Source organism: Oncorhynchus kisutch, linkage group LG2 (genome assembly GCF_002021735.2).
Source record: "Oncorhynchus kisutch isolate 150728-3 linkage group LG2, Okis_V2, whole genome shotgun sequence".
Classification (NCBI taxonomy): Eukaryota; Metazoa; Chordata; class Actinopteri; order Salmoniformes; family Salmonidae; genus Oncorhynchus; species Oncorhynchus kisutch.
In genome coordinates, this window is record NC_034175.2 from 58,149,057 (window position 1) to 58,172,940 (window position 23,884).

The 23,884-nt window shown below is 42.9% G+C and overlaps 2 protein-coding genes and 1 long non-coding RNA gene across 4 annotated transcripts; 1 reads left to right on the forward strand and 2 right to left on the reverse strand.

Moving 5' to 3' along the window:
• Window positions 1–359: 359 nt before the first annotated feature.
• LOC109902977 (high-affinity choline transporter 1-like) lies at window positions 360–8,729 on the reverse strand. 2 transcript variants are annotated; one of them, XM_031798667.1, is made up of 9 exons: window positions 8,619–8,729; window positions 7,688–7,925; window positions 6,570–6,683; window positions 6,324–6,479; window positions 6,049–6,197; window positions 5,777–5,920; window positions 5,479–5,632; window positions 4,407–4,624; window positions 360–4,045 (listed from the first exon to the last, which is right to left on the reverse strand). In XM_031798667.1, the coding sequence occupies exons 2-9, from the start codon at window positions 7,869–7,871 to the stop codon at window positions 3,392–3,394; spliced, it is 1,773 nt and encodes a 590-aa protein (XP_031654527.1). In that variant the 5' UTR covers window positions 7,872–7,925; window positions 8,619–8,729; the 3' UTR covers window positions 360–3,391. The 2 variants fall into 2 exon arrangements, with proteins under 2 accessions (XP_031654527.1, XP_031654524.1); XM_031798664.1 differs by having other exon boundaries at window positions 7,688–7,973; window positions 8,619–8,713.
• Window positions 8,730–13,188: 4,459 nt separating this feature from the next.
• LOC109869009 (claudin-14) lies at window positions 13,189–23,608 on the reverse strand. The gene is made up of 5 exons (XM_020458822.2): window positions 23,366–23,608; window positions 17,498–17,961; window positions 14,190–15,038; window positions 13,826–14,054; window positions 13,189–13,712 (listed from the first exon to the last, which is right to left on the reverse strand). Exons 3-5 carry the CDS (start codon window positions 14,421–14,423, stop codon window positions 13,432–13,434), a joined length of 744 nt encoding a protein of 247 aa, XP_020314411.1. The 5' UTR covers window positions 14,424–15,038; window positions 17,498–17,961; window positions 23,366–23,608; the 3' UTR covers window positions 13,189–13,431.
• Window positions 20,327–22,033, forward strand: LOC116355108 (uncharacterized). Its single transcript, XR_004204356.1, has 3 exons — window positions 20,327–20,526; window positions 20,604–20,675; window positions 20,915–22,033. It is a non-coding gene; the product is annotated as an uncharacterized LOC116355108 (long non-coding RNA).
• Window positions 23,609–23,884: the final 276 nt, after the last annotated feature.

Below are 23,884 nucleotides of genomic sequence, written 5' to 3' on the forward strand. Positions count from 1 at the left end.
ACAGGTGTGCCAAACTTGTAGCGCCATTCCCAAAAAGACTCAAGGCTGTAATCACTGCCAACGGTGCATCAACAAAGTACCGAGTAAAGGGTCTGAATACTTATGTAAATGTAATATTTACATTTTTGTTTTTGCTTTGTCATTATAGGGTATTATGTGTAGATTGAAAAAAAATATTTAATCCATTTTAGAATAACGCTGTAATGTAACAAAATGTGGAAAAAAACAAGGGGTCTGAATACTTTCCAAATGCACTGTATGTAATATATAACACGAATGAAAGACAAATTATCAATATGCTAAATAATATAATTTATTTACCTCACATATTCATCACCATAATGTTTATGGACACTGCATAAGTAGTTCTTAGCTTTTATTTCTCCTCACCAAAAGGATAATTCATTTCTAACGTTGCATTAAAAAGTATATTCCATTTGTTCATATGCTGACTTTGTTGGTATATACATGTATCACACAAAAATATACATTTCCATTTACAACATAGAAGCACATTTAGTATAGCCAGCCGACCAACTGACATGATTATGTTTCTTATTCTTTAGTTTAAACAATGATATATTTTCCAGTGATAGAAGATAAAACAGCACAGAGTCCGTCTCCTTGGTGAAGGAGAGGAGACTTTACATTCACATTTTGTACAGATTGCCTGGACACACAATTCCACTCTGACACTTAGAATATAGCATCAGACCAGCATCAGGACAGCTCCCAATACTCCCAATACTACCCATAGTAAGGGCATAATTCAACAGATTCAAACAGATTCAAACTATAACTTAAGACTGTAAACACCAGCAGACCTTACCAGCAAATACAGTAGGAGGAGTCAACCAGAGAACAGAAATACCCAACAACATCAAATAACAACTGCAATTTCTATCACAATCTCAAATCTGTTTTCTCTGACCAATGTTTTGGTCAACAGACCTTCCTCAGTGTTCACCCATCAAACTGTAATAACTGTGATAACAGATAGGTAGCTAATTCACTCAGCATAGGACCAGCTCTGCTTCCAATCACTACAACCACTGACGCCAAAACAACCCATGCTGTTATTTTCCTGTCTCAGCTCATAACCAGCTAAAAAACACTAATCAAATGTCCTCAGGGCAGATGGACAGAGTGGACAGAGCAGAATTTAATTGATCGTGCCAACGGGTTATTGATACGGTCCCTGGAGGGGAAATCACAACTCAGCCTCCTCAAGACCCCCTGCCGCTCTGCAGTCAATGACAGTTTAGAGGGGAACAAACCATCATGGGGCCACTCTCAAATGGCACCTTATTCCCTATATACACACACTACACTACCCAACCTTATGTGGCTCTGGCCAAAAGTAGTGCACAACATAGGTAATAGGGTGTAATTTTGGGAAGCAGATGGACTACCTAAAGCCACAGCTAGGTCCAATTTCAACAAGTACACCCATTAATAAAGCATTAAAGGCTTGTTCACCTATATTACTAACACATACTGAGTAAAACCTGGCCCTTAAAATCTGATATAGGACTGTGAAATAAAGCAAGCGTTCCCCTCCAACACAACAGCACAGTATTGCACTTCTACACCTGCAGAGAGGAGGATTTTGGCACATGCACAACATGGAACAGAATTTGGGTTTGGCTTTTCAACCCTGTTCAAAGCCAGTTACTATGAAAATAATGTTAGTACTGAATATTTTAACCTGTACCTGGTGATTGTGTGTAAATTGGATTAAGAGCGCACAATTTAAAAAGAGCTTGAAATCTATTTGTTCTCAATAATTAAAAAACAATCAACGGTTTTGAATGACTGATATTGATATCTAGATCTATGTACAGCATGGAAAATCATTATTGCTCTATTAGTAAATTAATTATAAGTACATTTTTACGAACACACAAACGCACAAACACACACACACACTTAAATATTGCACTATTCTCATCACCCTCTGGGCTGGCGTCCCTCTCAGACCTCCCTAGTGAGACAGACAGACAGACAGTTATCTGTAAACTCTTGTGGACAGATATCTGCTCGTAAACCATATCATCTTTTGTGAAGGGATTGGATGCATTGGACAACAAGGAGCAGTAGTTCCAGTGTTTGGGTTTTCGTCACTGGTTATTTGAATGTATCAGGATTGGGAAAAGGCGGTGCTTAAACTGCTTCGCTTCTACTGCTTCGCATGTGTGCTTTGGCTTTGCAAACCGAAAACTTTCCATTTCTAACACATATAGACCCAGATCTTAACCACGCAGCTGAAATTACGTAAGATTTCAATTCTGGGTTAACTAAGATCAGTTATACTTACCTTACCTTTACATTAACTCAATTTACTGTAGCAGCACTGAAAACAGAAAAGTAAAATGGCGGTGGTGTTCGCTTTACAGAGAGTCAGACAGTGGTTGATATGATGCAAACACGAGAGGGTTGGATGGCTAGATAGACCCTTTCCCTCTCTCCTCTGGACCTCAACAAACAGCTGTCGATTAATGATGACTTTGATGAAGAATCTTCAGATCAACCTAATTAATTAGTCTTCCTTCTGATGTAATATTCACAGAAGTCACATCTCCTAATGAATTCTTCTCCGTGCTGTATGACAGGAGCAGTCTGGTGTTGTTTATATCCCACTGTATCCTGTCTTTTGGTTTATACATCTGAGCTGAGTTACGTTGTGGGAACAAACTAATAGAGAACGATGTGTTTTTTTTATCATACTTTCCTTTAGTAAATAATGTTTGCATTCATGGATATTTGAACAAAACGTCTTGTAATGTTTAATTAACTCAATGAGGAAGTGTGTGTGTGTGTGTGTGTGTGTGTGTGTGTGTGTGTGTGTGTGTGTGTGTGTGTGTGTGTGTGTGTGTGTGTGTGTGTGTGTGTGTGTTTGTGTGTGTGTGTGTGTGTGTGTGCCTGCGTGTTCATGTGTGTGTACCTGTGGAGGCTCCTATAGCTCCTATGAGGACGGAGGGGACAGCCATGACCAGGCACTGAAAACAGAAAACTAAAATGGCGGTGGTGTTTGATTTAGAGAGTCAGTCAGTGGTTGATATGATGAGAACACAAGGGGGTTGGATGCTAGACAGACCTTCTCTGGGTCTCAGTTAAAGGCTCCATATCAGGGCTGGCTAACCCTTCTGTTGGAGAGCTATTGGGTATGCAGGCTTTTTCTCCAGCCCTACTATAGCACACCTGGTTAAGCTGTTCAAGATCTTGTTGAGTAGCTGATTAATAGCATCAGGTATGTTAGAGCAGGAGCAAAGATCTGCAGGATGGTATCTCTCCAGGAGGGCTGGCCACCCCTGACCTTGGCTCTACTTGGTTCTGGGTCCAGGTCTGGCTCTGGGTCTTGTTCCTGGTCCTGGTCTCTACTTCCTGGTCTCTACTCATGGTGGTTGTTTAAGGACTCAGGGCTGGACTCGTCATCGTCACTGAGAGCCTCTGTGTTCGTAAATGTCCCCGCCAGTGAGTTGCTGAGGTGCGTTTTGACCGGCGCCATCTCCGACAGGATGATGTTGTCACTACTAACCAGCGTGGTCTTGTCCATGATCTCCTTACTGTGTTTGGACACCACAGCATCCATGAAGTCATACTTATGAGACAGAGTCCCAGACTCAAACAGGTACTTGAGCAGGTAGGAGATGGCCACGTTACCCAGGAAGGAGGCCAGCATGGAGACCGTTTTAAAGGGGAAGCGCTGCTGGATGAAGTACTCCACGTCTCCAGTCAGGTGGTGGATCTTCTCCTGTTGCACCCAGCCGGGGTAGTAAATAAAGGGGGGTAGTTTGAGGTAGGGTTCCCCTCCCCCGATACGCAGCAGCAGACCGAAGACATAGCCGGCCACCGAGCCGTAAGTGTTGGTTCCCTTGATGAAGAGCACGCTGAGCAGCTGGGGGAAGATGATAACATACACCAGGTCGGAGCTCAGGTACCACAGGCCATACACGGTCCCCGTTAGCAACGCCATGGCGGTGGCAAGAGCGCCGAACACAAAGATGGTGATACGCATCACCCACACAATCTCACGGTCTGTCGCCTATTGGGGAGGAAGGAGAAGGAGAGGAGAAGGAGGGAAAAGCCTGTTTCAGTTTTTCTATTTTATGAACATTTCTATTTTCGTTAATCCCTCTTCTGTTTAATGTACAAATATCCTACATGAACATTTTTCATAAAACAGTGTAATTTCTGTTAGATATTAGTTTGTGACACAAACCTGCATATTGAATAATTAGGTTTGAATATCTGGCTGTGACTTATTCACAGAAGGCCCCAGCACTGGACAAAAACTTCCTGGAATCTTTATGACTGAATTATTTACTGAAAAAGCATTTTTTTCAGAAACAGAAACAGCACTTTAGTGTTGATTTTTTGCATCTGTGTGTGGTGTGTGAACTCACAGACTGTCTGAAGGCCAGCTGGTAGATGTTTCTAGCGAACATGGAACTGGCCGATAGAATGGAGGAGTCAGCTGATGACATCACTGCGGCAGACACCGCTCCCAGACCAAAGAAGGAGATCCAGGGTGGGCACAAGTGCTGCAGCACGATGGGCAGGATCATATCTGATTGGTCTTTCTCCTTGGGAGGAATTGCCCCATATGTAGTCTGGTTCCAGTCTAGGGAAGACAACAGTCACAGCTAGTAGTTTACATACTTTTAGACCAAAATGTATATGGGCAGGCTTTCTAAAAGGTCCAGGGGTACTCAAATCCGTACAGCATGTGTTTGAATCTGGCTGTTAGGTAATATCTCTAGTTTAGAAGCCATATTAAGACACTATTGTAAACATTTAATCAGCGATGACAGGGACTGTGTCTCTCCACAGAGAAATAAATCATCAGTCCATCAGAACATAACTGAGTACCTTATCTCCCCCTCCATTCTTCCACTCTCCCCTTCCCCGTCTCCTCACTCGTCCGTGACACCTACTCTCAGTCATACCCTCAGTCCGCCTCTCACTCGCTCTCTATCTCTTTCGCGCTCTCTCTTTCTCTCTCTCACTCTCTCCCCCTCCCCCTTTCCCTCTCTCCTCTGGACCTCAACAAACAGCTGTCGATTAATGATGACTTTGATGAAGAATCTTCAGATCAACCTAATTAATTTGTCTTCCTTCTGATGTAATATTCACAGAAGTCACATCTCCTAATGAATTCTTCTCCGTGCTGTATGACAGGAGCAGTCTGGTGTTGTTTATATCCCACTGTATCCTGCCTGTTGGTTTATACATCTGAGCTGAGTTACATTGTGGGTACAAACTAATAGAGAATGATGTGTTTTTGTATTATATCATACTTTCCTTTCGTAAATAATGTGTGCATTCATTAACTCAATGAGGAAGTTTTTTGTGTGTGTTTGTGTGTGCATGACTGTGTGTGTGTGTGTGTGTGTGTGTGTGTGTGTGTGTGTGTGTGTGTGTGTGTGTGTGTGTGTGTGTGTGTGTGTGTGTGTGTGTGACTGTGTGTGTGTGTACCTGTGGAGGCTCCTATAGCTCCTATGAGAACGGAGGGGACAGCCATGACCAGGCAGCCTGCGGCAGCGATAAAGGACAGTACCTGGGCGTAGGTAGCTGAAGAAGCAGAGAGAACCCGTTGAAAATAAACCTGCCACGGAATCCCCCCCAACATCTAGGGACAGAAACACCACAGTCAATACACACAATACAAAACAAACCAACACACAGCTTTATAGTGAATACATACTCCAAACCTAACCATAATTACATTATAGTCAATACAATTTGCTGATAATTATAATGACTGATGACATACCAGAAGACAGAAGTTGTCGATCCACATCCAGGTGTCTGCTGAGTCTATCTTACCCAGCCAGGGTGTCTGGTACACAGCCTCTTTAGCTGTCACACTGATGCTTGACACGGCTGGGTTGGACAGAGCAAATGGCACACTGACCCACTGAGAGAGAGAGACAGACAGCAAGAGAAAGACAGATGAAATAAAAGTGAATTGCCTTTCTTCCGGTTTGTGGAGTTTGGCAAATCAGGTACATTTTTCCAGGCAAATTCCAGTGCTGTTGGACTCACCAGTCCCAGGAAGATACAGAAGAGTTGGACCACGTCAGTGTAGGCTACAGAATACAGCCCTCCCACCAGGGTGTAGAAGATAGCTATTAGGGCTGAGATCACCACTGACATGTTGATGTCAATGTCCACGATCACACTCAGAGTAGCCCCTAGACAAAACACATGGACATACACACATACACAGTCAGCTGCCATTTTCCATGAAGATTTTTCATTTTAATTGATGATGTTGAAATTGAATTGTGCACAACCCTGACTCTCAGACTGTGGCCTACCCAGCGCTGACAAGATGGCAGCGGACCAGAAAATCTCCCCCATAAGCGCCGGAATGAAGAGCAGCCCCCCCATACGCTTCCCGTATATCTGCTGGAACGGGTCCAGCATGGTGACGTATCCCCGGGAGCGCATGGGCTTGGCGAAGAACAGGCCACCTGGAGCACGAGAGAGACACATCATTAAGGAACTTCGGTCACTAAAGTAGAAGACAAAAAGTGTTGAACATGAATTTATCATGTTCTTACCTACTACCAGACTGAGGGCGTATCCGAAGGGAGCCTGTGCCCAGGCCAGGCCGAAGTCAGGCAGGTAGACATACTCCGCGGTCCCGTTGATGTAGCCGCCGCCCACCCATGTAGCTGAAGGAGAGGTTCATCACAGTTCAAGATACAAATATGTAACACACATTATTTAGCCTTGCACACACAAACTAAACATATGAAATGGTTGAATTGTCTTTATAATGTTATGTTTTCCATAGACATCATTTTAGAGCCACGACGTACGAATAAATTGTACAATCAATGTCTTACAATCAAATATATTGATAACATTTGGTATATTGGTAACGTTTTATATTTAGTCAATACATCACAGAGCGATAATAATCTAGATGTTATGCCTTGATAATAAATCGAATTCATATAAAATGCTGAGTTAATATAAAAAAGTTCACGTAGATCAATTACAATTATTTTCATGAGCATTTCTCAAACTCGCGGAAAATAAATAATTGATTACTTTTCGCTCCTAAAAAAGCCCGTAACTCCAGGGTCTGTTATTAAAATAGCATCAAAGACATTAGAAAACGCTCTGGGTCTTTAATGAACTCTTCCGTCAATTAATGTTGCTCTCATCAAAAACAGGGCTTTAATTCTGCCAATGATGCTAGGGGGATTTAAAATAGCCTGTCAATATATTGTGTTCTCCAATTCGATAGAAACAGCTGCAGTCGTTGACATGTAGGTATTTGATTTTTGCCAGTGCCTATTGTAACAATTGGTGGGAGCGTGGGTAAAACCAGTCCGGTGCTGATCTGACTGAGCCCTGGAAAAATAGTCAGCGGCATCTGTCTTTACACGTCAGTTGTCATTCCGTCATGTGAGGAACATGACTGATTTAAATCCCCCCCATCTAAAGTTGAGAGCGGAAATATTTGAGCAAACAAGGTACTATATGCCTCTCCAACAACAGGGCTGGGGTAAATTCAGTTTTTATTTCAGTCAATTTAGCAAGAAGAGTATTTTATACATGATTTCAAAACAACCTTATAGACAACAATGGGATATTTTCAATTCAAAACTGAATTAGCCCAATGCCTCAACCCAGCCTCTCCAGGCAGTTGAACCAGGTCACAACTCACCGGTCATAGTGAATCCACCGACAAACAACCCAATGTCCCTCCCGCCCACCATGATGGTTTCACTGCGGTCCTGGCCCTCCGACACCCCTGAGTTCTTGTTCTTCCACGCGGCCCATATCCCCACGCCCAGAATCAGCAAGTAGAAGATCACTATAGCCACGATCCCCTCGGCGTGGACGGCCATCCTCTTCCACTGCCGTGATTAGTCTCTGTGCGAGTAACGGCTTTTCATTGAGACCTGTGCCAAGGATGGAGAGGAGAAGAACAGAAGCCACCTAGCCACTCCCTGTGAAGAACCCTAGTCATCAGACCCACAATCAATCGTGTATCTTCTTAAAACAAACAGCTTTAAATGTGTTATTGCTTCATTGGCTGATTAATAATCATTTAAAATTGTATAGGCTTCCAATAATATTTGACATGTGGGCTCTCTCTCTTTTTATACTCCCTTGTTGAAGATTTTGTGAACTGTTTGATTTACAACAAGTTGACCATGTACATAATACACCCAATAATGATTATGGGTTAAACAATAAGGTTTGATATGTGCGTAAAATACGGATAACGCATCCCGGAGCGCGCGCCCAGACAGAATAATATAGTGCAGAGATCCCAGACATTCTAACGGATGGGTCTCTCTCTGTCACATCAACAAAATCAAATAAGCACTTTCAGGTATAATTCCTGCTGAAGGCAGGGTTTTCGGGAGCTGCTAAAGCAGTAACATCGACTTCCTTTCAAAGATCCGCCACTCTTTCACATACACCTGCACTTCAGCTCATGGCTATTCTACTGTAACTTAATGAAATCTGAGTCGACATAGTTTGGCTACAGTTAATTAACAAACCATCTGAAACAAAATGCATGTAAAGACAACTGTTTGGAGAACGAGGTAGTGCCCCATCCAGGGCACAGAGGGGTTTTCTCCTACCTTTAGAGATGTCTCGTCAATGTACGTCGGCCGGTGGTTCTAAAAGCGCATCCAACTGGCTTTCTAGAGAAGGAAAATGTTACAACTCAACGTAATCCACGCCACCCGTGCGTAATTCCCCGGTGTGGTTTATACACAGTTTGGGGGCTGAGAGAAAGAGGGGTGGGGGTGGGGGGGTCCGAGTTTGTGAAAGACTTGAAAGGGAAAGGGGGTGGGGGGTTGTTTATCAATAAGGTTGACAGGGTGTGTAGACGAGGATAGGCAGCCAGTGAAGGTCTCTCAGGAAAGGACAGAAATAGCATATAATTGGGAATGGCATGACGCACACCCAGGGGAAAGATGTCTTATAAAACACCCGGTTGGAATGGGCCCAGTTAACTCACCAGGTTTCATTTAGCGCTGATTGACGTTCACACAGGTGCCAATCGAGGCGAAATGGAAGCACTATACTTTTTACGCGTGAGAATATTGAGACAGTGGGCGGTTAGAATGTCCGATAGACGGCCTCTGTCTTGCTACATCCAGTGTTGGCGTATAACAATTATATTATTTATTTATCTGGTGAAACATGGGCCATCCTATGCAGGATAACGTCTGACATTATAGCCATGGGCTCAACGGGAACGATAATCAGTCAGATTGTAACATGTTAAAAATGCATAAATTAGGAAATACACCTACACCAACATTGGGCTAATTTCGTGTGCAGTGAGTAGCTCTGTGTGCGGTTCGTTATTGCTACAGTGAGTATACGGGATAGGCAGCTAGCCATTCCTCAGTAAAGGATTTGGAGGAGAATGTCGCGATTGCTGTTGCTATCCATGGTGCTGGAATTTGGAAACAGGCGCGGGCGTTTGAGGGCGTTTCCATCCAATCTATCAGTTTTCTGTCTGTTCAAGCAACTTACTTAATGCAAGTACAATAATACTATTAAAGTCCACATTTCATAAAGGCATTGTCTAATTTCAAAGAGCATCGATGATTGGAAAGGTATTTTCATTTCTATATTAAGACTGAACATGTTGACCAATTTAATAAATAGGCTAGCTGACTTCTCTGTTTTGCCGATAGCTTCGACTCATTGGCCGTGCTTTATGTTGACAGACTGCTAGAGTGAGAAACCATAGCTTCAGAATACATTAACAACTCATAAACATGTCCACGCGCCTGGCGCGGCTACTAGCGCAGGTAGAATAAATCACAATGATAGAACGAAACGCAGTGTGAACATTATAAAAGCCAGCCTTTACTGAAAACCAGAGTCAAATTTAAAAAAACTTCAATTTAAAGGGACTTTGACTTGGACTTATTGAGATCGGGATTGGACACACTTGTTGGAAATTCTAGGAACCTTTTCATTTAGTCAATGTGTAAATAAAACTACTTTCTAAGCTCACAGCTTTGACTATTTGTCTGTTTCATTCAGCACAAGTTTGGTATGAGCCAGACAATGAGAAGCCGAAGTCTTTCTTTCTTGAGCAGTCAACGCCACTCACTTTCTAGATAGGCTGCTGGCGCCACCATGTGGTCATCATATTCCTTGCACAGATCACATTTCCGATACGTTTTTGTGCTTTGGCCCAGTAGGCTACTGTACACTACCGGTCAAAAGTTTTAGAACAACACCTATTCATTCAAGGGTTTTTCTTTACTAGCGAAGACATCGAAACTATGAAATAACACATATGGAATCATGTGGTAACCAAAAATTGTTACATCAAAATATATTTAAATATGTGAGATTCTTCAAATAGCCACCCTTTGCCTTGATGACAGCTTGGCACACTCTTGGCATTCTCTCAACCAGCTTCATGAGGTAGTCACCTGGAATGCAGTTCAATTAACAGGTGTGCCTTGTTAAAAGTTCATTTGTGGAATTGATTTCCTTCTTAATGCATTTGAGCCAATCAGTTGTGTTGTGACCGGTTAGAAAATAGCCCTATTTGGCAAAAGACCAAGTCCATATTATGGCAAGAACAGCTCAAATAAGCAAAGCGAACTGACAGTCCATCATTATTAAGACATTAAGGTCAGTCAATACGGAACATTTCAAGAACTTTGAAAGTTTCTTCAAGTGCCGTCGCAAAAAACATCAAGTGCTTTGATGAAACTGTCTCTCATGAGGACCACTATAGGAATAGAAGACCCGGAGTTACCTCTGCTGCAGAGGATAAGTTCATTAGAGTTACCAGCCTCAGAAATTGTACCCCAAATAAATGCTTCACAGAGCTCAAGTAACAGACACATCTCAACATCAGCTGTTCAGAGGAGACTGTGTGAATCAGGCCTTCATGGTCAAATTGCTGCAAAGAAACCACAACTAAAGGACACCAATAAGAAGAAGAGACTTGCTTGGGCCAAGAAACACGAGCAATGGGCCGGTGGAAATGTGTCATTTGGTCTGGAGTCCAAATTGGAGGTTTTTGGTTCCTACCGCTGTGTCTTTGTGAGACGCGGTGTGGGTGAACGGATGATCTCCGCATGTGTGGTTCCCACCGTAAAGCATGGAGGAGGAGGTGTTATGGTGTGGGGGGGCTTTGCGGGTGACACTCTCTGTGATTTATTTAGAATTCCAGCATGGCTACCACAGCATTCTGCAGCGATATGCCATCCCATCTGGTTTGGGCTTAGTGGGACCATCAGTTGTTTTTCAACAAGACAATGACCCAACAAACCTCCACGCTGTGTAAGGGCTATTTTACCAAGAAGGAGAGTGATGGAGTGCTGCATCAGATGACCTGGCCTCCACAATCCCCCAATCTCAAAGAAATTGAGATGGTTTGGGACGAGTCAGACCTCAGAGTGAAGGAAAAGCAGCCATACAAGTGCTTGCATATGTGGGAACTCCTTCAAGACTTCGGGAAAAGCATTCCAGATGAAGCTGGTTGAGAGAATGCCAAGAGTGTGCAAAGCTGTCATCAAGTCAAAGTGTGTCCTCACCAGGGTCTTGACTGACTGCAGTTTGGCATCGTAACCGACTTCGGTGGGCAAATGCTCACCTTCGATGGCTACTGGCACGCTGGAGAAGTGTGCTCTTCATGGATGAATCCCGGTTTCAACTGTACCGGGCAGATGGCAGACAGCATGTATGGCGTTGTGTGGATGAGCGGTTTGCTGATGTCAACAATGTGAGTGCCCCATTTTGGCAATGAGGTTATGGTATGGGCAGGCATAAGCTACGGACAACGAAAACAATTGCATTTTATCGAAGCTGAAAATGTACCAGTTCTTCCATTGAGCATATTTTTGATGTTCTGGATCGACATGTACGACAGCGTGTTCCAATTCCCACAAATATCCAGCAACTTCACACAGAAATTGAAGAGGAGTGGGACAACATTCCACTGGCCACAATCAACAGCCTGATCAACTCTAAGTGTAGGAGATGTGTTGCGCTGCATGAGGCAAATGTTGGTCACACCAGATACTGGCTGGTTTTTTGATCTACGGGCCTACTTTTTTTAAAGGTATCTGTGACCAACAGATGCACATCTGTATTACCAGTCATGTGAAATCCATAGATTTTTAATTTTTATTTAACTATGCATGTCAGTTAAGAACAAATTCTTATTTACAATGACAGCCTACCCCGGCCAAATCCTAACGACGCTGGGCCAATTGTGTGCCCCCCTATGGGACTCCCAATCACGGCTGGTTGTGATACAGCCTGAAATTGAACCAGGGTCTGTAGTGACGCCTCTAGCACTGAGATGCAGTGCCTTAGACCGCTGTGTCACTCGGGAGCTCAAGGGCCTAATGAATTTATTTAAAATGACTGATTTCCTTATGAACTGTAAAATCTTTTAAATAGTTTCATTTACATTTTTGTTCAGTGTAGTTAGTATTAACCTATCCTACCACCGTCAAGCTCAATTGTAGTCTGTTGCACCATGGTGACTTTGTATTTTAAGATAACAGGAGAAGTATAAAGCAGTTTACATATATTCAATAATAGAGAAGACAGGAAGTGCTTCACAACAATTGGAGCAGTTAAAAATCTATTTGTGTTCATCTAACAGCCATGAAATTATGAGCTATGAAACTGGAACACAAAATAATACACATGGAAGAACCCTATATGGCTTATCATTAATGGTATATGCTGTCTTTGTCCTCATTATGGTATATGCTGTCTTTGTCCTCATTATGGTATATGCTGTCTTTGTCCTCATTATGGTATATGCTGTCGTTGTCCTCATTGTGGTATATGCTGTCTTTGTCCTCATTATGGTGTATGCTGTCTTTGTCCTCATTATGGTATATGCTGTCTTTGTCCTCATTATGGTATGCGCTGTCGTTGTCCTCGTTATGGTGCATGCTGTCGTTGTCCTCATTATGGTATATGCTGTCTTTGTCCTCATTATGGTATATGCTGTCGTTGTCCTCGTTATGGTATATGCTGTCTTTGTCCTCATTATGGTATATGCTGTCATTGTCCTCATTATGGTATATACTGTCTTTGTCTTAAAGGCCTTTTCGAAGGAAGCTCCTTTTGTATTAGGGAATAAGGCTGTTGATGTTCAAAAGTGTGTTTCTGGATTCTTATAGTAAACATACAAAGTCAACAGGATAAAGAGGACAGGATTACCTTGTGGACTTTACCTCAGAGAAGAAGGACACAACCTGAACAACATCAACACTGTAAAACACACTCATCCTCAGTCACTCTCTGGAGGTTGTCTGGAAAGTCATTAAGTGTGAACCTCCCTTAGACGTAGTCAATCAGTCTGTATTATATTCCACATTCAAACATAATAATTAAGTGTGTCCACTTCCACACTAAGAAGCAATAATTGAGTGTGTACTCCATCCCTCAGACATAGTCGTTGAGTCTGTAGCCACTGCTGGACACTGAGGTGCGTGAGGGAGTGCGGTTGCCATTCAGTGCGGCAGGGGGATAGTAAGGGGGTGCTGGGGTGTTTAAAGTGCTGAAGACAGGGGGAGGAGGAGGGTGGTGACGACGAGGTAGCTGGAGGGGGAGGGCGTTCCCGGGCCGCCCCTCACAGTTCCAACAGAGCACCACCCCTCCCATCAGACTTAAACAGGCCGAGACATAGCCCAAATACACCGCCATGCCAATCTCATACTTCATACCTGCAACACATAGTAACATTTCTTGTTATTTATCTGAACAGACAATTATAAGCAAAAGCTGAGTTCTAATACAATACAAGTAAATAAAGCAGGACTGATAGAATGAATAGTACCTTCAGGTAGGATGGGGTTGTAGAAGTCGAGGATGACATCATTGGTTGTCCAGCAGACAGTGATAAGGCAGAGCATGCCTGCAGACAGGAAGCAGACCCCTCCACTGATGGCCAGGACGTGCTTGGTGGGGGAGCGTCGGGCACAGCGGGTACACTTCATCCCTGTAGAGGACACCAGGACTGCCAGGGTGGAGGTCAGACAGGATAGCACCATCAACGCCCGCGCTGCCTAGAGGGAGGGAGCAGGGTCGAGGGTCGAGGGAGGAGGGAGGAGAAAGGAATTTAGTATCATAATGGCTGTTGCTCAAATTAATCCATTCAATGAATGAATCAATTAACAAATCAATCAACCAATCATTCCTACTTGCAGGTCAGGTGGCAGAGCCAGCATTGAGCGATGTACTTCACACTGGTAGATGCCCGTGCTGTGCCACACACACTCCATCCAGAGCCCCTTCATGTATGCAGTGGTTGTGATGATGTTAGAGCCCACATATAACGTCCGTCGCCAATGGGGGAGCACCGTAGCAACTACACTAACTACAAGCCCCAACAGACCCAGGAAGAAGCCCAAGAGCTGGACCACCATGCTGGCCATTTCTGCAACATCTGCTGATGGAGAACTACTCACACAGAACTTAAAACAAAACTAGCTCACACACTGCACTGCTACACCCAAGACAACACACACAGAACCATACACACAGAGCAACACACACAACCACACAATAATCCCTTTGAGACGTGAGTTTAGTATCCTATTATTCTGGTCTTTAGCTCTGGTTCCCAGCTGTACAGTTGGAACTCCAGTGGGTCTAGAGTCAGTCACAGTGTTGAAGCCATCCCGCAGTGGTGGTCTCTTTGGGGCTCAGGGGTTGTGGATTCACTGGCTTCAGTGTTGTCTCCGAAGCTCTGTGCTGTGACTTCAGTCTCTGGGGCTAGGCTTCAGTGTTTTCTCCGGAGCTCTGTGCAGTGACTTCAGTCTCTGGGGCTAGGCTTCAGTTGTTGTCTCTGGCGTTGTTTTAAACAATGGCTGTGGCTTCCACATGCTCTCTAGAGCTCTCTCTGACAGGGCCTTCTAATGACGCTCCTGTTTCTGGTCTTGTTGGCTGAGCCTGCGACCAATAGCTTATTTGTTCAGCTCCACCTGTTGATTGTAGTCCCCTGGGCTCAGCTAGCAAGTCTCTCTTTGACTGTGACTGTCCCCCTGCCCCTGTGGAGAACACACATGATTAAACATTCACAGAAACAAACACTCAGCTGAGTTGAATGTTACAAACCACTAACTTCTGAATGAGAATGAGAGACCTTTTTATAACCCCTTGTTTAGAAACACTGAAACGACTTAATGAGACGCATTCAGCTGGTCCATAATAAATAATGGGTTTAATAAAACTAATTTTATTATAGGCTAATCATACTGTTTGGAATTTTATCACTGTGAATATGTAATGCAGTTGGAATATATAACTCTACAAAAGTGGTAACTGTGGTTCATTCACAGACAGATGTGTCATTTAGTCACAAGCTTCATCAAATCATTTGCATGTAGCTCAGTTGGTAGAGCATGGTGCTTGTAATGCTAGGATAGTGAGTTTGATTCCTGGGACCACCAGGAATATGTAAAATGTATACACGCATGACTCTCAGTTGCTTTGGATAAAAGAGTCTGCTAAATGGCATATATATGTGTACAGTGGGGCAAAAAAGTATTTAGTCAGCCACCAATTGTGCAAGTTCTGCCACTTAAAAAGATGAGAGAGGCCTGTACTTTTCATCATAGGTACACTTCAACTATGACAGACAAAATGAGAAAAAAAAATCCAGAAAATCACATTGTAGGATTTTTAATGAATTTATTTACAAATTATGGTGGAAAATAAGTATTTGGTCACCTACAAGCAAGCAAGATTTCTGCATGGAGGAATGGGCCAAAATACCAGCAACAGTGTGTGAAAACCTTGTGAAGACTTACAGAAAACATTTGACCTCTGTCATTGCTAACAAAGGGTATATAACAAAGTATTGAGATAAACTTTTGTTATTGACCAAATACTTATTTTCCACCTTAATTTGCAAATAAATTCATTAAAAATCCTACAATGGGAATTTCTGGATTTTTTTCCTCATTTTGTCTGTCATAGTTGAAGTGTACCTATGATGAAAAGTACAGGCCTCTCTCATCTTTTTAAGTGGGAGAACTTGCACAATTGGTGGCTGACTAAATACTTTTTTGCCCCACTGTATAAGGTACCTCCTAATTGTATTTAACCACAGGACAGAATTATTTTAATATGCTTTTGTATGAATACTGCACGGCAAGTTTGATTAAATTGAGATTCTTGGAAGGGCCACTGAGGTGCAGATACTGTAGTTTAGACGTTTAAGTATTGGGAACCCAAGGGTAGTTAAGCATTGACTTTCACTCACTCTGTTTTCCCCTGTCCTCTCCTTCATCTTATGTAACTTACTTTGGAAAACAACTTTTATTGTGATTTGAATAATGCAGATAGGAGAGGGCCATGGATCTAGTGAACAATATAACACACATTGCCACACCCACTATCGTTGTTTACAACAAATGCCAGTAATATTAAATGTCACAGCAAAGTTGATTGTGTTATAAAGCATAAAGTAATAAAACATTATTATCTGAAGAAGTGGAGGAGAGAGGGGGTGTTGTCGGTACACCAAAAAAAGGTGCTATCTAGAATCTAAAGTTCTTCGGCTATCCCCATAGTAGAAACCTTTGAATAACTATTTTTGGTTCATCTTTTGGTTCCAAGTAGAAGCTTTTTGGATTCCAGGTAAAACCTTATTGGGTTCCATGTAGAATCCTTTCCTTTCTACATGGAACCCCAAAAGGGTGCTCCTTTGGGGATAGCTAAAGAACCCTTTTGGAACCTTTCTTTCAAAGAGTGTAGATAATGTGTGGAAGCTTCTGCATATGGGATCAGAGTCCTGATATGATTCTACTGCTGCCAGTGGGTCACACACACACACACACACACACACACACACACACACACACACACACACACACACACACACACACACACACACACACACACACACACACACACACACACACACACACACACACACACACACACACACACACACACACACACACACACACACACAAACTCTGGACAGTGACAGACAGGAGGCCTGCAGGCTCCAGACATGGCTGATCCAAAATAGAATGAACACCTCAGAACTAAACCACATGCCGTTGCTATTCTGCTTTAAACATATATGCCGATCATTTAGACTACTACAGTTCTCCTTTGCCTCATTCAGAGGGATTAAAGTTGACGTCAATACTATGATGTTTCACTTTCTACTCCACTCTCCAGTTTTCATTCATCTACCACCAATCTTGAAACAAAACCGTCACCATTATACTATTTCTATACTCTATCAAAGCGCAACAGTTCCATTCCTCACTGGGACACTGGGAACAGAATGCTCTTTGTGTTTAATGATTGATTCTGTAAGGGAGGAGACACCCACACAATAGAACAACAGATGAACATGTTTTTGGCTACTGCTCACGTGAGTTCAAACGTAATTTTTCTGTGCACGTAGCACAAATAATACAAAGCTACAAAATAAGAACCCCAACAAAGTGATTTACTCAACACCTACACCCTCCTCTTTCCTTCTTACCTGTGACATGTATATCCAGCCGGGTGCTGTCCAATGCTACAGGAGGCAGGAAGCGGCTGGCAGTCTATGTTTATGTGTTCTATGCAGATTCACAGACACATGTTATAAAGCATTCATATGACTCTCTATAGTTAACAGGCTTGTCAATGCTGCACGCCATAACCCAGACCAGACCAGCTCTCTGTCTGCTTGCTCTCTCTTACTCTCTCTTTCCCTCTATCACCAGTGTTGCCTCTGCTTCAGTGTCCAAGTGGGGGCAGTGTATGGGTATGTGTGTGTTCTTATTGTCCTGTGAGGGAGGTGACAACTGTCTGTCAGTAATGTTACGCAGTGTGGCTCGGTCTGGTGTAGCTTACTTTAGCTCTATCAGGGTTAGATGCAAACATAGTTCCTGCCCCAGGGGAAGAGGGAGGGCATCATCACACTGCATGTTCCTCCTCCTCCTCACCAGTCAATATGGGGATCTGTCAACAACAAAAAGTAAGATGTATACAACAGATCAACATTAAAAATGTTTGATGACAGTGCAGTATCTAATCTTAGACTATTTCAAGAAGACAATAGCAGATAACGACAGTATTATAAATGATCATGCCTTAGCTGGTCATTACTGAGACGTGGTTAAGGAAGAATGTTTTGAATACTGTTGTTAACCTTTCTGGTTATAAGTTTTTTTCTGCAAAACAGTTCTTCCAAAGGTGGTGGAGTGGCAATCTTTACCAAGGATCACCTTCAGTGCTCGGTTGTCTCCAAGTCTGTCCCAAAACAATTTGATGTGCGGTTTTTAAGCATTAAACTTTCAAATAGCTCTTCGTTGACTGTTGCTGGGCACTATCGTCCTCCATCAGCATCGGCCTGTACCCTACCTGCCCAAAACGCTCTCCTGGCTCCTTACACTAAGTCTGAATTTGTCCTGCTAGGTGACCTAAACTGGGACATGCTTAAACTACCTGACCAAGTCCTAAAGCAATGGGACTCCCTAAATATTTCTCAGATTATAACCAATCCCACAAGGTATGACTCCAAACACCCAGAAAAGGCTACTCTCCTTGATGTTATCCTCACAAATAATACTGATAGGTATCAGTCTGGTGTTTTCAGTAATTACCTTAGTGAACACTGTTTTACAGCCTGTGTTCGTAATGGCTGCTCAGTGAAAGGACCTGTCCTGATTTGTCATAGACGCTTGCTAAAAAACTTTAATTTGGAATTCTGCCTTCATGAACTGGCCTCTGAAAACGGTATAGAATCAGCTTGATCCCCCTCTGTCGAAGATGCTTGGACCTTCTTTTTGGATATTTTCAGTGGTATTGTTAACAAACACGCCCCCATACAGAAAATAAGAATTAAAAACAGGTTCAGCTCCTGGTTCGACCGTGAACTTGCAGAGTTACTCCACCTCAAGAATTGCATTTGGCGAAAGGCTCGGCACACGCATACTCAGGCTAACTGGCTATCGTTCAGGCAAATGAGAAATAAGTGCACTCAAGCTATTGGGAAGGTCAAAGTTAGTTACTTTAAGGAGCAGTTCTGGAAAACGGTTAAAGACCTGGAGAATAAACCCTCCTCGTCACCGCTGCCTATGTCCCTTAATGTTGACGATGTGGTTGTTACTGATAAGAAGCACATGGCTGAGCTCTTTAATCACCACTTCATTAAGTCAGGATTCCTATTTGACTCAGCCATGCCTCCTTACCCATCCAACATTTCCTCATCTCCCACCCCTTCTAATGTGACTATCACCGATGCTTCTCCCTCTATTTCCCCTGCCTCGCTACAAAGTTTTTCCCTGCAGGCAGTCACTGAGTCCAAGGTGCTAAAGGAGCTCCTTAAACTTGACCCCCAAAAAACATCTGGGTGAGATGGTTTAGAGCCTTTCTTCTTTAAGGTTGCTGCCGCTATCATCGCCAAGCCTATCTCCAAACGTTTTAACCTGTCTCTCCTGCCTGGGGAGGTTTCATTGCTTGGAAGGCAGCCACAGTTCGTCCTTTATTTAATGGGGGATATCAAGCTTATCCTAACTGTTTCTATTTTGCCCTGTTTATCAGAAGTGTTGAAAAAACTTCTGGTTTCTGCTCAGGTTATGGATGTGTCACTGCAACCTTAAAGGTCCTCAATGATGTCATCATTGCCCTTGATTCTAAGCAATATAGCCCTTATGCACATTCCATGATCTAACGTTCTAAACACACTTCCTATCGGTGCGGTAATTTCCGGTCAGTTTAGTTGTTATCGACGATATAACGTTACTACCACTATGTCGCAGTTTTTTACTAGGTGTCTTCAGGCCTCAAATTAATATTAATGATGTACATCGAATTGTTAAAACAGCTTCAGAGACTCCAGCTAGCAAGAATGAAGAGGGGTTCGAGATGTATATAGGAAGCTACATAGACAACTATGAAGGTAAATACCAAGTCAGTGACAGATATAACGATAGCTAGTTACTTCGTAAAATTATGTAACGTTGACATAATCTACCTGAGAACGTGTGCATTTTAGTTAGCTTGGTTAAGTTATGCTTGCTAGCTATATTTGCTAGCTAAAAATAATTGTTATTCATGTCTTCTACACAGTATCTAACAAAGATACATTGACAGGGGAGATCACCGTGAGGGCTGTCTGTCACAGGTCCATGAGGAAGAGTGAAAAGCTGCCCAGCATGAGAGTAGGGAAGGTTATAGATAGATACTAGGGACCTTGTTTGGTAATTGTGTTATTGAGACACAATCTATTCCTGTATAGTTAAATGAGCCCCTAGTTAATAAGACTAGGCACTACTATGTTTATTGTTTATTATTTACTCACTTCAGTCACTTCACTTATCTTCACAGATGGTGTTAAAGCACTCCGTACCAGTGATAGTGGTCCAAAGCCACTGCTCCTGTGTTGCAGGAAGTGCTGTGTGCAATCATCTGGTAGCCCTTCTTTACCAGACTGCGCACCACTCTCAATGAAACATTCCTGCTGCAACACCAGTTCACAGCTGCACAGACACAGAACAGCATTGGCACGAGCCAAGGACACTTGTGAGTCCATCAATATCCATAAAAAAATGCACCTGAAAAGTATTCAGCCAATGTAACAGTAAATCCTTGTTAATTAGGGTGTTGAAGCCAGGTCCGGTTGGTGGGATAGAGTTCTGTCAACCTACTAACTCGTGTGCTGATGGAATAAGGTAAGTTGGAGGTTCCTAGAATGGAAACATTTTAGAAAACATTTTCTTGTATCCAGATGATAATGACAAATATTTGGGACAAAGACTGGGGGCAAATATATACATGTCATCTATAAATCTGTATATTTTAATTCATTTAAAAAAAACTTTCGGGCTTGTGCTGTTTCTGGAAAAGTTACATGAGTCTTTGTCATAGTAATCTCTCCAACCTGATGGTAAGGTTTTAAAATGTTTTGCAGAAGTTCTCTCTACAAAGCACTCAATGGATACATGCCTGACATGGACCTTCTCCGCGTCTCAGAACCGTATGGCAACTTTTCTCCACTTACTGCCCCTCTTGTGACAACAATGGAAATGTCATCTGACCTGCTCCTGGTTGAGTCTGCCTTTGGGCCAGTGTAAGCCGGCAGTGTTCTGTCCTATCAGCTTCCACAGCCAAAGACCCGTGAAATTGTGAAGATTGCCGATGTCACCCTGTTACTCATTGCGTAATTAAAGCCAATACAAGCTCCACACAAACTGATATTCACTACAACACAAATGATTGATACATGTCGTAGATAAACAAATTATTATTTTTCTGCTAGCAAATAAACACATGTACATTTACACTGGCTTTGCCCATGCTCTGGACCGGATCAGAGATGCCACAGTCCATAGGCAGCGCACCTTGTTCTTCATCCCCCTCAGTCGGAGCAGGAGGTTGCAGTCATCTTCCCCAAACACCAGGTCTCTTTTGAATGTGCCAGTTCCACGCGAAGACAGTAGGAACAACACCTCTTTTTAGGTATTGTCGCCCCCCAATTTCCCCCCAACAAAGTCACTTTCGACTAAATGTGTACTACACTCCTTTGTGTGTTTGGTGACAGCAAAGTTGTCATGACGTACTGCCACCAACCACCTTTATCTGAGCTCTACATCGACCGGGAAACGATGGAAGCTCACAATATCATTACATTTGGAAGAAACTAAACACAGAGGCACTGAACAATGTTCATTAGCACCTACTTCGCGGGGCTGTAATTTAAACATATCCATTGCGAACTATTTCAGTCAGAAATGCATCCGCGATAGCTAGTAAGCTAATGATAAAAACAATAGCAGAACTCGCTCCGGAAGTCATCAACCCGATCGGAAGTAATTTAGAACGTTGGAGGCTGTATAATGGATAGAGCCTATTGTGCTGCTATTTTTATTGATTTGGCCAAAGCTTTTGTTACGGTAGACCATTCCATTCTCGTGGGCCGGCTTAGGAGTATTGGTGTCGTTGAGGGGTCTTTGGCCTGGTTTGCTAACTACCTCTCTCAAAGAGTGCAGTGTATAAAGTCAGAAAATCTGCTGTCTCAGCCACTGCCTGTCACCAAGGAAGTACCCCAAGGCTCAATCCTAGGCCCCACGCTCTCTCAATTTACATCAACAACATAGCTCAGGCAGTAGGAAGCTCTCTCACCCATTTATATGCATATGATACAGTCTTATACTGAGCTGGCTCCTCCCCGGATTTTGTGTTAAATACTCTACAAAGCTTTCTTAGTGTCCAACAAGCTTTCTCTACCCTTAACCTTGTTCTGAACACCTCCAAAACAAAGGTCATGTGATTTGGTAAGAAGAATTCCTCTCTTCCCACAGGTGTTGTTACTACCTCTGAGGGTTTAGAGCTTGAAGTAGTCACCTTATACAAGTACTTGGGAGTATGGCAAGATGGTACACTGTCCTTCTCTCAGCACATATCAAAGCTGCAGGCTAAGGTTAAATCTAGACTTGGTTTCCTCTATCGTAATCGCTCCTCTTTCACCCCAGCTGTCAAACTAACCCTGATTCAGATTACCATCCTACCCATGCTAGATTACGGAGACATAAATGTATCAATTGGCAGGAAAGGGTGCTCTCAAGCAGATGTTTTTTACCATTCGGCCATCAGATTCATCACCAATGCTCCTTACAGGACACATCACTGCACTCTATACTCCTCTGTAAACGGGTCATCTCTGTATACCCATCGCAAGACCCACTGGTTGATGCTTATTTATAAAACCCTCTTAGGCCTCACACCCCCCTAACTGAGATATCTCCTGCAGCCCTCATTCTCCACATACAACACCCGTTCTGCCAGTCACATTCTGTTAAAGGTCCCCAAAGCCCACACATCCCCGGGTCGCTCCTTATTTCAGTTCATTGCAGCTAACGACTGGAACGAGCTGCAACAAACACTCAAACTGGACATTTTCATCTCAATCGCTTCATTCAAAGACTCAATCATGGACACTCTTACTTACAGTTGTGGCTGCTTTGTGTGATGTATTGTTGTCTCTACCTGATTGACCTTTGTGCTGTTGACTTTGCCCAATAATGTTTGTACCATGTTTTTTTTCCTGCTACCATGTTGTTGTCATGTTGTGTTTCTACCATGCTGTGTCACGTGTTGCTGCCTTGTTATGTTGTTGTCTTAGGTCTCTCTTTATGTAGTGTTGCGTCTCTCTTGTTGTGATGTGTGTTTTGTCCTATATTTATATTGTATTCATTTAAAAAAATATATAATAATCCCAGGCCCTGTCCCCGCAGGAGGCCTTTTGCCTTTTCATTGTAAATAAGAATTTGTTCTTAAATGACTTGCCTAGTTAAATACATTTTAAATAAATAAACATAAAGCTCTTATCATGGGACAACAGAGTAACACATAAGTACAGTACCTGATATACAGGAGATCCCATGTGGTGTGAGCTCATCCAAATCTGCTGGTTGCTCTTGATGGTCAGTGATACAGTCTGCCACTGTATTCTTAGTCCCATTCACTAAATTTGTGTCTAAGGACGCTATAGAAGACAGGCACACAAGGCTATATTCCCAATCTGGCTGTCATTCCTCCATACAGTAGCCTAGCAGTGGCTTTTCTAGCAGCCTAGTGCAGCCCATCCTGCCCTGTGTCAGTCTCTTTTATAGGATTATGTGTCCTGTGTATCTCCTCCAGAGGGAGATGCCATATAAGTACCGAGGAGTTAATAGCCTTAGGGGAAGCACAGTAATCCTCCATGCATTAGGGAGCTGTGCTGGGCCCATTAGCTGTGCTGGGCCACAACTCAAGGAAAGGCTAGAAACTATTGGGCCTCTGTCTGTAATTAGGTGTTTATTATCTGCTTCTAGGACAGCAAATATGACATTTATATTTGATTGATCATTGTAAGCACCTGTTGAATGCAGATAAGGCCAGA